General features: G+C 48.2%; 2 protein-coding genes and 5 non-coding genes across 8 annotated transcripts; 6 read left to right on the forward strand and 1 right to left on the reverse strand.

Moving 5' to 3' along the window:
• The first annotated feature begins 1,254 nt into the window (after positions 1-1,254).
• NOP56 (NOP56 ribonucleoprotein) lies at positions 1,255-6,760 on the forward strand. The gene is made up of 12 exons (XM_016145251.2): positions 1,255-1,383; positions 1,538-1,627; positions 1,960-2,074; positions 2,817-2,978; positions 3,152-3,350; positions 3,704-3,891; positions 3,973-4,124; positions 4,304-4,404; positions 4,772-4,920; positions 5,154-5,275; positions 5,462-5,599; positions 6,299-6,760. The coding sequence occupies exons 1-12, from the start codon at positions 1,381-1,383 to the stop codon at positions 6,671-6,673; spliced, it is 1,794 nt and encodes a 597-aa protein (XP_016000737.1). The 5' UTR covers positions 1,255-1,380; the 3' UTR covers positions 6,674-6,760.
• On the forward strand, positions 2,583-2,655 carry LOC118610190. The gene has a single exon (XR_004953843.1). It is a non-coding gene; the product is annotated as a small nucleolar RNA SNORD110 (small nucleolar RNA).
• On the forward strand, positions 3,462-3,591 carry LOC118610182. Its single transcript, XR_004953835.1, has one exon. It is a non-coding gene; the product is annotated as a small nucleolar RNA SNORA51 (small nucleolar RNA).
• On the forward strand, positions 4,467-4,552 carry LOC118610188. The gene has a single exon (XR_004953841.1). It is a non-coding gene; the product is annotated as a small nucleolar RNA SNORD86 (small nucleolar RNA).
• Positions 4,989-5,059, forward strand: LOC118610177. Its single transcript, XR_004953831.1, has one exon. It is a non-coding gene; the product is annotated as a small nucleolar RNA SNORD56 (small nucleolar RNA).
• LOC118610176 lies at positions 5,322-5,392 on the forward strand. Its single transcript, XR_004953830.1, has one exon. It is a non-coding gene; the product is annotated as a small nucleolar RNA SNORD57 (small nucleolar RNA).
• On the reverse strand, positions 6,757-11,680 carry IDH3B (isocitrate dehydrogenase (NAD(+)) 3 non-catalytic subunit beta). Of its 2 annotated transcripts, none has more exons than XM_016145432.2 (12): positions 11,572-11,680; positions 11,367-11,441; positions 11,157-11,261; positions 10,938-11,058; positions 9,211-9,271; positions 9,000-9,132; positions 8,759-8,892; positions 8,563-8,665; positions 8,310-8,456; positions 8,068-8,162; positions 7,900-7,960; positions 6,757-6,889 (listed from the first exon to the last, which is right to left on the reverse strand). In XM_016145432.2, the coding sequence occupies exons 1-12, from the start codon at positions 11,605-11,607 to the stop codon at positions 6,809-6,811; spliced, it is 1,152 nt and encodes a 383-aa protein (XP_016000918.2). In that variant the 5' UTR covers positions 11,608-11,680; the 3' UTR covers positions 6,757-6,808. The 2 variants fall into 2 exon arrangements, with proteins under 2 accessions (XP_016000918.2, XP_016000847.2); XM_016145361.2 differs by having other exon boundaries at positions 6,761-7,194.
• Positions 11,681-12,887: the final 1,207 nt, after the last annotated feature.

Below are 12,887 nucleotides of genomic sequence, written 5' to 3' on the forward strand. Positions count from 1 at the left end.
CTTTCACCCTCTTTTTTTAATGCTGGCCAAGAAAATCTACATTAATTCTGCAATCCATTAATGGATTCGACTTCTTGAAAACCTCTACCTTAGTAGATAAGCACCGGTAACCCCAGGTTAGTATATATTTAGTATCAAAGTCATAGCATTAGTACTCTCCATTACATTTTGGAACTATCTATTTACTTTGGTATTTATAATGTTTTGGAGAATTTAATAATAATTATTTTTGCAATTCCATTTTAAAATGTGAAATGGAGTAATTCAAACTCATGACTCTAAGTGGATATATGTAACAATTTAACTACGTTTGCAAGTAATATTGAGATTATGAGATTTTAAGGTTTATCAACCACGGTTTTAACATTTTAGGTTTTAAGGGTGGGCCGAGTACTTGGATTTTGTCAAGTAACTGAATTGTTTAAGAAAATAAATTTATAAGTGTACTTTTGTTATCGGAATTTAAGTTATAAAAATCCCCCAAATTTGAAAAAAATTCACCAGCATATATATCACTTTAGGGTCAGGTTTTAATATTAAAGCAAAGGTAATTCCTAGAGTTGCCCGAGTGTAGAAAAGCCCCTCTCGTGCATAGGGCAGCAGCTACTATTCACTTTGAGTTACTTGGATGTCAAGATTTAAGAGCTCTTTAACAAGGTGAGCAACACGTGGTCCCCCAAGAGGAGCTGGGTTCTGCTCAAGGGGAACAAGAAACCGACATGGGAAGAGGTGGAATTGTCTTTCCTACTTTATCGCCTGTCACGTCATTTTAAAAAAATAATAGGTGAAATACAATTTAAAAGCATTAAACCAGCCACGGAGTGACGTTTCCTCAGGGTCTGCGCCAGCGCGCCCAAGACCCCTCTTTCTGCCCGGGAGAGAAAGAAAGGGTGCGCAGCCCACGAGGTTCTGGAAGGCGGGGAAGAAAGGGTCCTGGGGGTAGTGGGGTGCTGGGAGGTCACCCGCGCTGCGGAAAGCGGGGTCGACAAGTTTCTGCTTGGGCACGCAGACCGGATTTCGCCTTAGTTCTACGGCCCATAATTTATATTATGAACCCATGAGGGTCTGCACTATTACCAGAAAAGCGTTTTTCCAAATCGTTTTTGCGGCCTGCAGTGACCCAGCACCGGGCCGCGCGCTCCGGGATGGATACAGCGCCGTACCACGCCGCAGCAAAAGCCGGAAATGAACGGCCTGCCCGCGCTAGCACCACCCCGACAGCTCACTGGGCTATACCACCCCGAGACCCCTCCGAAGGCCCGGAAAGGTACAGTCCCAGGCCTCTGATTGGCTAGCGGCGCGGGGGCGTGGCCTCGGGAGTCTGGTCCCGCGCGTCCGAACCCGCTCGCCGCATTGCGAGTCGGGCCAGCAGCGGGCGCCATGGTGAGTAGTTGTTCCGGGGAAAGAGAAAGGCGAAGGCCGCGTTTCGGGCCTGGGACCTGGCCGGAGCCCGGGCTGGTACTGGGGCCTGCTTTGGGAGCGGGACGGGGCGAACGCGGGGACTGCGCTGACCCTGCTGCCCCGGCTCCTCTTTCAGGTGCTGTTGCACGTGCTCTTCGAGCACGCGGTTGGCTACGCGCTCCTGGCACTAAAGGAAGTGGAAGAGATCAGCCTGCTGCTGCCGCAGGTGAATGAAACCGGTGGGCTTGCAGGCGGCACGGGCTCCAGCATGCACTGCGCGCTCACACGTGGCTGGCTGAGCGAGTTGGGGGTGTGCTGGGCCCGAAAGCGCCAGCGCAGGGAGTTCTTAACCGATATTTGTGATTAGAAGCATTTAGAAGTAAGCCTTCCGCAGTCCACCCCGTACTGATGAAGCAGAACCAAAATTTAGGGGCCAGTGATCGGTTCATTAAAGCGTTCAGTTGGTTATTACTTACTCCCAGGGCTGAGAACCGCTGCTTTACTGCGCCCTAGAGGCAAGAGCAAGGGAAAGAAGTCACTTATCTTTCTCCCCCGCAGGTGGAGGAGTGCGTACTTAACCTGGGCAAGTTCCACAACATCGTTCGTCTTGTAGCCTTTTGCCCCTTTGCCTCGTCCCAGGTTGCCTTGGAAAATGCCAACGCTGTGTCTGAAGGTGAGTCGGCCACCCCCAAGTATTTCAGAAAGTAAGATGAGATTATAATTCCAGCTACCGTATAGTTCCTTCTAGGTAAATTGTAATAGTATTTGCCTTTCCTTGGCTTATTCTAAATCTGATATGTTCCGAATGGTATTTGATGTGTACAGAATGTAATTTAAAATAATCTTTACAGAGCTCAGCGTCTAGGGAATATGGTGTAGACTAAATGTATTTAAAGCACACAATCCAATATACAGTCTTACCTGTGGACACGAATGAAATCTGATGGGAGATAGGACTAGTTCAGTGCTAAACTCAATCACATGTCATTCTCTGCTATTATGTTCCATTGACTGGAAAAAGCAGCCTTGATAGATAAAAGCCAAGGAAAAGGTTTGTTCCCAGAAGGCAAATCAGGAGCTAAATACTTACATAGTGCTGGTGCTCTAGGATGTTTTAAGGTTTCAGTTAGGTATTTCACGCTTGTATTGGAACTGAGTTCCTCACATGGTTGATGCAGGCTTTGCAGTGATGACTCAAATCAAATCTGTCAATCCACTGAGTGCAATTACTGATGTCTCCATGTCTCTGAGCAAAGCCTGAAGGAGAGGGTTCTAGATACGCCATCCCAGCATGCTTTGCTAGACTAATGTAAGAATGGTCTGTCACTTAGTCAGCAGGTGAGGGGACAGGATCTCTTTTATGATTTAAGCATCCTTCAGTCTGTTAGTGGGGCCTCTTGTTTTTTTGCCCTAAGGTGTTGTTCATGAGGACCTCCGCCTGCTCTTGGAGACTTACCTGCCATCCAAAAAGAAGAAAGTACTCTTAGGGGTTGGGGACCCCAAGATTGGTGCTGCTATACAAGAGGAGTTAGGGTACACGTGCCAGACTGGAGGCGTGATAGCTGAGATCCTTCGAGGTGAGACTATTATGTGTTAACATTTATGCCATCTTGACATCTTTGAGGGAGTTTCTGAAAACATACAAGGGTGCTTAAGGTTGCTTCTGGTAAACCTTCCTGCTTGGCTGGTGCCCATGGGTGCAAGAGCTAGCTCAGAGCCCTTCTCTGCTCATAGTCTTGCCCTCCTCCAGGAGTTCGTCTGCACTTCCACAACCTGGTGAAGGGTCTGACTGATGTGTCTGCTTCTAAAGCCCAGCTGGGGCTGGGACACAGCTATTCTCGTGCCAAAGTTAAGTTTAATGTGAACCGGGTGGACAATATGATTATCCAGTCCATTAGCCTTCTGGACCAGCTGGATAAGGACATCAATACTTTCTCCATGCGTGTCAGGTAAAGTGCAGGGGCGACCCTGGAGAACGGGGTTTGTGGCATATGGTTTAGCTAATAATGAATCCTGAGTTGAGGACTGGCTCCTGGGAGTAGAACTCTGGGGTGGGGCCAGGCCTCCCAATGCTTACCACAGGCTGTGTTCTTACAGACTGTACAGAAAGAGGAGGCAGAGTAAACCTACCCCATATACACCTCAGCCCAGGCTCTTTGCCTGGTCTGTATTGTGAATGGGGGCACATGGAGTTGAGGTTTGGAATCTGACTTCCTCCAAGCAAAGAGTAGATGTGGGGGAGCTGAGGCTATAACTTTGAGACATGGCAGCTGGGCCAGGGATTGATTGTGGCTCTTTGCAGGGAGTGGTACGGGTATCACTTCCCTGAACTGGTGAAGATCATTAATGACAATGCTACGTACTGCCGCCTTGCTCAGTTCATTGGGAACCGGAGAGAGCTGAATGAAGAAAAGTTGGAGAAGCTGGAGGAGCTAACAATGGATGGGGCCAAGGCTAAGGCTATTCTGGATGCCTCACGGTCCTCCATGGGTCAGTACAGATCCTGGCAGCCAAAATAAGGTATGGGCCTTAGAGTATCTGGCTCCAACATTCACACTTGGTGTCCTCCAGGTATGGATATATCAGCCATAGACTTGATAAACATCGAGAGTTTCTCCAGTCGTGTGGTGTCTTTGTCAGAATACCGCCAGAGCCTGCACACTTATCTGCGATCCAAGATGAGCCAAGTAGCCCCCAGCCTGTCAGCCCTAATTGGGGAAGCGGTGCGTAAGGGGAAATGGAAAAATGGAATTAAGGAATGTTACCATGTATATCCATGTTGCTGTATTTCTTGTCCCACCATATCTTCTCTAGTTGCACTTGAAGCGGGGAGGTGAAGCATATGCAATTTGTAGGTTGGCAATTTCGGCTTCTGTGACTAACTCTTTGAATACTTTTTCAGGTAGGTGCACGTCTCATTGCTCATGCTGGCAGCCTCACCAACCTGGCCAAGTATCCAGCATCCACAGTGCAGATCCTTGGGGCTGAAAAGGCCCTGTTCAGGTACCAGTGAGGGCACCTGCCCACACTCAGGTACCACTTCTGGTGCCCACTGCTTGTTTGGGGATCACAGTGATGGCTGACCAGGGCTTCCTGACCTATACAGGCCTCTGCTATGGGGGTGATGGCCAGTCCTGGTGTCTGAGTGATTCCCAGGGCCCAGCAAAGGGACCGAGTTTCCAGGTCAGCGACATTGGATGCCTTCCCTGTGTCTCTGGGAGCCGTGGGTTTGCATGAGGTGGGATAGAGACCCAGCCTAGCCTGAGGCTCATTCTGGAGACAGGGGAGGGGAGTGAAGGGGAGGAGCTGCCTTGGCTAATAGGGTTGGAGTTTCTGATTTTAAACTCTTTGCTAAATATTCTTCTCCCAGAGCCCTGAAGACAAGGGGTAACACCCCAAAATATGGACTCATTTTCCACTCCACCTTCATTGGCCGAGCAGCTGCCAAGAACAAAGGCCGCATCTCCCGATACCTGGCAAACAAATGCAGTATTGCCTCACGAATTGATTGCTTCTCTGGTATGGGTGGGAGAGTTGGCATTTGTGAGAAGGGGCTGGGAGGGAGGGGAGCCTCAATACCTTAGCTTCTACTGTGATGGTAACATTTTTCGTCAACAGCAGTTCACCTAGTGAGTGATGATACTTTGGGTCTGAGTAAAGCTGAGGATAGAGGAAAATATTGGGGGCGAGGAGTAGTTTGTCCCTGTAGGAGCTGACAGGCTTTGTTCACCCCTACACACACACACATCCAGAGGTGCCCACAAGTGTATTTGGGGAGAAGCTTCGAGAACAAGTCGAGGAGCGGCTATCCTTCTATGAGAGCGGAATGATTCCACGGAAGAACTTGGAGGTCATGAAGGAAGCCATGGTTCAGGTTAGTTTGGGCTTTGCTGGGTGCTGGGAGAACCATAGCTGGCTGTTGGAGGTGATGAACTGTCTTAGCCTGACCTTGTAGAGTGAAGGCACAAAACTGATTTAATGAGCCTGATCCAATAAAGCCAGGAGAAAGGCTTGGAGGGCCAGAGGTCTGACAGCCTTTTTAGCACTTTTCTTTGGCCAGGCAGAGGAGGCGGCTGCCGAGATTACTAGGAAGCTGGAGAAACAGGAGAAGAAACGCTTGAAGAAAGAAAAAAAGCGGTTGGCTGCCATTGCTCTTGCATCTCCAGAAAACAGCACTAGTACGCCAGAGGAATGTGAGGTCAGTAAGCACACTGGCCCTAAGTGAATATCCTGAGTTGAATTTTAAACAGTGGAACAAAGGATGGATGTATCACCTCATAGCCATGGTCTTGAGTCTAAGCTTTTGAGCTGGAATGTCTAAAACCGCCTCTTGATTCTATAGGAAGGAGATAGGTGCTGAGAGAACTTGCTCAAGAGCCCAGAGAGCTGGTTGTAACACACCGGTTCCCCGAGTATGTTCTGTCCTCGGCTGCCTCCCAGGAGTCCTCAACCGGGGATAGTGTGATTTCCCACTGTCTGTTCTCGACTGTGTGTCTGGAGGTGGCAGCACTTCATAGTGCCCAGTTTGGGAGCAGGGATGGGAACAAGGAGGTCTCCAACATGCTAGGTTAGAATCCTCCCTGGGATTTTCATAGTGCCATTTGTCAAAAATAGTGTTCCAGCATCCCCTCTGGAACCTGGCATGATAGTTCTATTTGGACCAGTATGGTAAATTTTTCTTTAAGTTATTTGAATGTTTTCTCCACCTAAGTTGCAGTCACCTTTGGGTGGGTGGATTTCAAGTTATAGCCATATAATTAAAAACTATTCCATTGGGCATTGGGCAGTTTAACAGCATTTCCACCAGTCTGTCTGTCTGCCCTACTTAACTGCTAGAACTGTGATGGGAGGGAGGAATCATAATAAGTGACGGTTTTATGCCCATTTACCCTTTTAGGAGATACGTGAAAGACCCAAAAAGAAGAAAAAGCAAAAGCTCCAAGAGGCTCCTCAAGAGAATGGCATGGAAGAACCACCTGTGTCTTTAGCCAAACCCAAGAAAAAGAAATCTTTTTCCAAGGAGGAGCTGATTAGTAGTGATTTAGAAGAAACAGCTGGCAGTGGAAGGCTTCCCAAGAGGAAGAAATCTTTCCCCAAAGAAGAACCAGTTAGTGACCCTGAAGAGGCAGAAAACAGGAGTGTCCCTAAGAAAAAGAGGAAATCCTCTTTTAAGGAGGAGCTGCTCAGCAGTGGACCTGAAGAAGCTGCTGGCATCAAGGGCAGCAGCTCCAAGAAAAAGAAAAAGCTGCAGAAGCTATCCCAAGGAGATTAGAATGGACAGTGCCCTGGTGGGGCATAACCACCCAGTGACATTTCCCAACCCATCCCTTATATCCCAATAAAAACATTCACAAGTTGACATACATGTTTTATTGGACACTTTTACATACATGGTTATGGGTGGGACCTACGAGTGGGACAGAGCATCAATGACAGCCTCAGTGAAGTCTTGGCAGGTGGCATAGCCACCCATGTCAGGAGTTCGAACCTGTAGGGGAGAATTGTCATCATCCCTGTGGCCTGGGCCCATCCCTAACCCCCCACCCTAAATACACAAGTCTCCTAAGGAAGCCAGCCCCAGGCAACCTAGGCTCTGCCCAGGTGACTATGGTCTACAGATTTTAAGAGTTCTTGTCTGGTCCACTGTACTGAAAGGAGGTGTAGTTAGTAGTATGGTCTTCATGCGGTTGGAGGGAATAAAGGGCTCTAGCCCCCATAGGGGTGCAGGTGGCCGATGACAGACTTGATGAAGTCAGTTGTGGTGCTGTAGCCGCCCATGTCTCGTGTCCGCACCTACAGCCACCACGTGCAACAGCCGTGGGGAAGAAGAGAAGAGAGCCCATGAAGGGGGGAATAGGGCAATGTGATGGAAATGGGATCCCAAGAAGACAAGGCCAGAAGACAATACAGCAGAGATGCAAGGTGGCCAGGTTTGGAAGAGCATGGGCCCATCCACTTGGATCTTTTGCGGTCCAGAGCCACCATCAGACGTATGCTTAGGCCTGCACGGAATGAATGGGACGCTGAGCAGGAAGTAAGATGGAAATGCAGATCAAAGACAAGATGAGGATGCCTTGGAGGAAATGAGACAGAGACCAAGCAGGAGGGAGGAAAGAAACCAGCAGGAAAGTGCAAATGAGGATGGACTTCCAGGTTGGAGGTGACTGACACCTGTGCCTCATCCTGCCTGCTATCTCCCTCAGCTCCACCATCTCATTCCCCCACTAAAGAGAGCTTAAACCCAGGTACTTTGTAAGTTCATCATTAAGATGGCCCGTAAAAGAGCCAATGGATGGAGGAGGAAAGGGAATAGCAGATGGGAACTAACATGCAAAGGCGATCAAGAGAATGAAACAGCCAAGAGAAGGGAAGTGAAGAGCAGCCCTGACAGAAATGGGAGGGGGAGGGGAAGAATCAGATATTCTGGGGACCTAGAGAGAAAGACCCCAATTCAGGTTATCCAGAATAGTGCCAAGGCCTTAAACCTTTCTAACTCACCTTGCCAACTTTGATCACCTTCTTCACTGCATCTGCAATCATGTTGGAGTGATATTCTAGACTGTCAATGTGGACAGGAAGAAACAAGTTACCCCCTCATCAGGCCCCAATTTCCCCACCTGTGCTCTCCTTACAACATCCAGTCTCCTCCAGCCCACCACAACCTACTTGAGGTGCCGTAGCATGTTGGAAGCTGACAGCAGCATGGCCGTGGGGTTGGCTATATTCCTACCCACTGCCTGGGCAAATGGGTGCCGGGCACCCTGTGGAGAGAAGAGCAGGCCAAAGTCACTGGGAACAGATGTTATACAGAGGTGAGGGTCAGGGAAAGGTATTAGGGAAGAGAGAGCTCAAGCCGGGGACACAGAAGATGGGCACACAGGGCTGAAAGAGGAGGTAACCTCACTCACCATTTCAAAGACTGCATACTCTGCACTGTAGCTCTCACCAGGGACAACACCAGCTCCCCCAACCAGGCCAGCAGCCAGATTGTCGATAATGTTCCCATAGAGATTGGGCATCACCAGCACATCAAACTGGTAAGGATTCTGCACCAGCTGGGGTGGGGGGGGAGGAGGGGAGAGATGTGGACATAGAGAGAGAAGTAAATCCCACTCCCCGCCCTCCCTCAGCACTCTGAGAGCAAACATGGGGAGGGCCTACCTGCATGCAGCAGTTGTCTATGATCATCGTCTCAAATTTGATTTTGGGATATAGTTCAGCAACTTCTTCACAGCACTGCAGGAACAACCCATCCCCAAGTTTCCTGTCCAAGGGCCAAAGGAAGCAGATTCAGCCAAGAGAGTGCAGGGGGACTACCTTCCCTGGAACCTACCCCAAACAAAGCTATGTCCCTCACATGATGTTGGCCTTGTGGACAGCTGTGACCTTATTTCGCCCCTTCTTAGTGGCATAGTCGAAGGCGAACTTTGCAATCCTCTGAGATTTGGTTCGAGTGACAATCTTTAAGCACTCAATCACGCCCCTCGCACTCTGGGTAAGAAGAGAGAAGCAGCTGAGAAACACTGGAAAGAAGGAAAGCAGGGACTATGCCTCTCTTCCACCTTCACTACTGCCCTCCCCAATTTCTAGGGCCTCACCTCATGTTCCAAAGAGCTGTACTCCCCTTCCGTTTGCTCTCGAATGATCACCAAATCTATATTGTTGTGTCGTGTCATGTACCCAGGAAGCGACTTCACATGGACTACATTGGCAAACAAGTCCAACTTACGCCTGGAGGGTAGGGTAGAGCCATCAGCACTGTGCCTGGTGCCCCAGTCCCTCTCTGGCCCATGGCCCCCCACCACCTACCTCAGTCGCATATCGTAGGATGCTAGTTCCCCCTTATACTCCATTGGGGTGTGGATCTTTCCTGCATAAACAAAGTTGTGGGAGCAGGAAGATGTCAAGCACAAACCACGCCCAAGGGAACCCAGATAAGTGTCCCAATTTCCTCAGTAACCTAATACAACCCAGACTCCCATCTCCAACTCCCAAACCAGTGACCCTTAAATGCTTCTGGAGGCAAGAGATAAAAAATAATGCTGTTAAAACCAGAAACATTTTGTCTGTTTTACTTTCAGTCATCATATTTGTGTTGAAAACTCAAAACAGCCTAAAAGGAGGATAGAATATTTTTTCATGTTATCAAAGTGCCTAGGTTTAATACATTAAGAGACAAAGCCAGGATATCAGTGACCTTTCTTGACGTTTCTGTGTCTACCTATTTGACACTTTTTTTTCAACCAACAACTACTGAATGTTGACCATGTGTAAGGTACTGAGGACACTGACTAAAAACATAACACACAACTCCTGTCCCCAAGGGGTAAACAATGCAGTGGAGAAGGTAGATAATATAAAATACATGATAAAAACCATAGGAGAGGTATTAATAACATACATAAAAACACAAAAGAAATTCCCTCTGGTAATATCAGGAAACGTCGCAGAACAGCTGGCATTTCAGCCAGACCTTAGGTTTAGTGAGTGCAGTAGGTTGAACAGTGACCCCCCAAAATTATATGTCCATGCCCTAACCCCTAGAACCTGTAAATGTGACCTTATTCAGGAAAACAGTGTTTGCAGATATCCTGAGAGGAAAACAACCTGGATTAGAGTGGGCCCAAAATCCAACAACAAACCATTATATAAGAAAAGGAGAAACAGATACACTGGCACAGAGGGGAGAAATCCATATCAAGACAGAGGTAGAGATTGGAACGAGTCATCCACAAGCCAAGAAACACCAAGGAATGCCAGGAGCCACCAGGAGCTGGAAGACCCAAGGAAGGTTCCTCTCCTAAGCCTTCAGAGGGAGCCCTGCCAACATCTTAGATTCAGAATTCTGGCCTCCAGAACTATGAATGAATAAATTTCTATAATTTTAAGCCACCAGATGTGTGGTAATTGGTTACAGCAGTCCTAGGAACCTAACACAGTGAGTGAGAAGGATTCTGACAGGTAGCATCGAAACATTCTGGGCAAAAGGAATAGCGTAAATCCATATAGTACATGTATTTGGGAACTAATCCAGCCTAGTGTGACCAAAGCATAGAACAAGTGTTGTGGAAACAAAGGCAGAAAAGCTGAGGGTCACTGTATAAAGAACTTACTTTCCTATGCTAAAGCTGGGCCTGGCAAAGCCATGCTGATTTTTCCAAGAGAAGAGATGTAGAAAAGGGACTACAGGCACAGAACTGGAAGCTAAAAAAATCTAATGAGGAGATTCAAGAAGGGAAACAGAGGGAAGACAGAAAAGAGGTGTCTAGAAGTGGCATACTAGAAAAACAGTTAAGAAGATTTGATGATTCATGGTGTAGCCCCATGACAGATTCTGAACCCCTGGAACATTCCTGCATAGACAACTCATAAGATCTCTCAACCAGTGTTCTCAAACAAAAGGAACGAATGGCCAGGAATTTGGTGGGAGCCCAGGGGAGTCAATGTATTAGTATACGTGAAGAAAAACTTAACGAACATTCATTCATTTGATTTTAAATGACACATGCGCAGGGTAGCAAGGGGGGCACACATACCAATGATGGCCACCTTGTTTTCCTTCATGGAACTCAGCACTTGCTCTAACTTCTCCTCAGAAGCCATATTCTGCACCTCACTCAGGTAATGCTCCTGGAACTCCACCGGGACACAAGCAGCCTGAGGGGCAGGTCCCCAAAATTACAGTGTCAGTGGAGAGTAAGTCCTTTCAACCCACCCCAGCGTCCGTTCTGGCTGATTTAACCCAGGCCACTTGCCTTGAACACCTCCTTGACAGCGTGCATCAGCTCGGGACCCACGCCGTCTCCTGGCAGCATGGTCACGGGAAAGGCGCCCTCCACTCTCACGTCCTCGGCCTGCGCCTGGGGCCATCAGAGTTAAGGTAGGAGCAGGGGTCCTAGAAGGAGGGATGGAGGAGGGAAGGAGGAAGGTGGAGTGGGCGAGACCCGAGTGGATCTTGCGCTTACCTGGCTCCTGGCGTGCGCTACCGCCGAGGTGCAAAGGCTCCTCCATGCCGAGGGATTAGGGGCGGCGACCACCGCCTGCGACAGACACACACAAACCCGTGAGATAGGGTCTGGAACTCCCAGACCCAGAATAGTACACTGAGCCCTGTACAAACCCACCGCTCCCCTGCCCGCCTCTAGCCCGCCCAGCCTGCCCGGGCCTCACTCGGGTCAACCAGCGGGCACAGCTGAGAGCCGCCATGTTCTCCGCAGGCAGTCGCGAGGGAAGTGACGCCAGAAACTTGCGCAGGCCGGCACCCTGACTTCCGGTCCGTCCAGACACGCTGGACCATTGGCGCTTTTATTTCAACACGGGCGTCGGCTGCTCTCCCTCCTTCTCTTTCATCCTCTTCTACTCAACCCCTCCCCTGGAGGCTGACGGGACACACAACTTCGTTGCTTTATTTTCGGTCACCATATTTAATTCATGTTGAAACTTCAAAATAACATTAAAGAATATGAGATTTCATGTGTATCAAACGAAGACTTTGGTTTAATAAGTCGAGACAATACTGGGTCATCTGTCTTAATGTTTTTGTGTCCACCTGTTTTTCTATTAACTAGTACTTGCTGAATATTCATATGGCAGGCATTAAAGGCGTTAATGAACACAACACAGTCCATGGGAGAATGCGTTGTCCGGTTTCTCCTTCCCAGTTACATTGTATTAATCAAGTTTCCTCATTGTTTTTTCCTGTGTGGTCGTGCTCCTTGCTCAGTTGTTTCTCTAAGAGTGTGTTCCAGGCCTGAACTCCTGATCAGGACCATAAACAGAGACAGAACTTAATTCCATCATGTAAGTGTGACTAAAGGGGAATCTCAGACTAATTTCTAAAATTCTAGTCACATACTGTTTACAAGTGACATGCCTAAAAACAAAACGACAGGATAATTTGCCTATGCCAGTATTCTGGCAGTGTCGTTTTGGATCACCTGTCCAATTGGACTAGGGGCACTTGCTTAAAATGCAGACATAGGAGTCCCGCACAAGGCTTGCTGAATCCAAATCTCAGGATTGGGACCCCAGAAAATGCATATTTAACGGGCCCCCAAGATGATAACACATTGAATTTTAAGAGCCACTAGCTAGTTTCTTTGTGGTTTGTATTCCTCATTTGTCCAAAAAGGTGCAGGGCATTCTCCCAGCCCAAGCGAGGGAACACAGTGGTTCTAGGGGAGCAAGCATAGGCTTTGTGCCTCTCTCTGCATTCCTTTAGGCAGAGCATTCTCTACAGTAGTGGAATGAAGAGGTTTATAGATTTAAAGTTTCCATAATAAATTTGTAAGAGTCTTGCTGTGTAAATATAAGGCCGTTATAAGTATGATAGTTCATATAATTTGTTAATGTGTAATATTAATATAACATACTCCTCCACCTCCACTCATATAGCCCAAGAAACAATTCGAAACCAGAGAGCATCACCATCTTGTTTCCACAGACTCTTTGTTCTCAACTTCCACACTGCTATTGCCATCCACCAC

This window comes from Rousettus aegyptiacus, unplaced genomic scaffold (genome assembly GCF_014176215.1).
Source record: "Rousettus aegyptiacus isolate mRouAeg1 unplaced genomic scaffold, mRouAeg1.p scaffold_m13_p_12, whole genome shotgun sequence".
Taxonomy (NCBI): domain Eukaryota; kingdom Metazoa; phylum Chordata; class Mammalia; order Chiroptera; family Pteropodidae; genus Rousettus; species Rousettus aegyptiacus.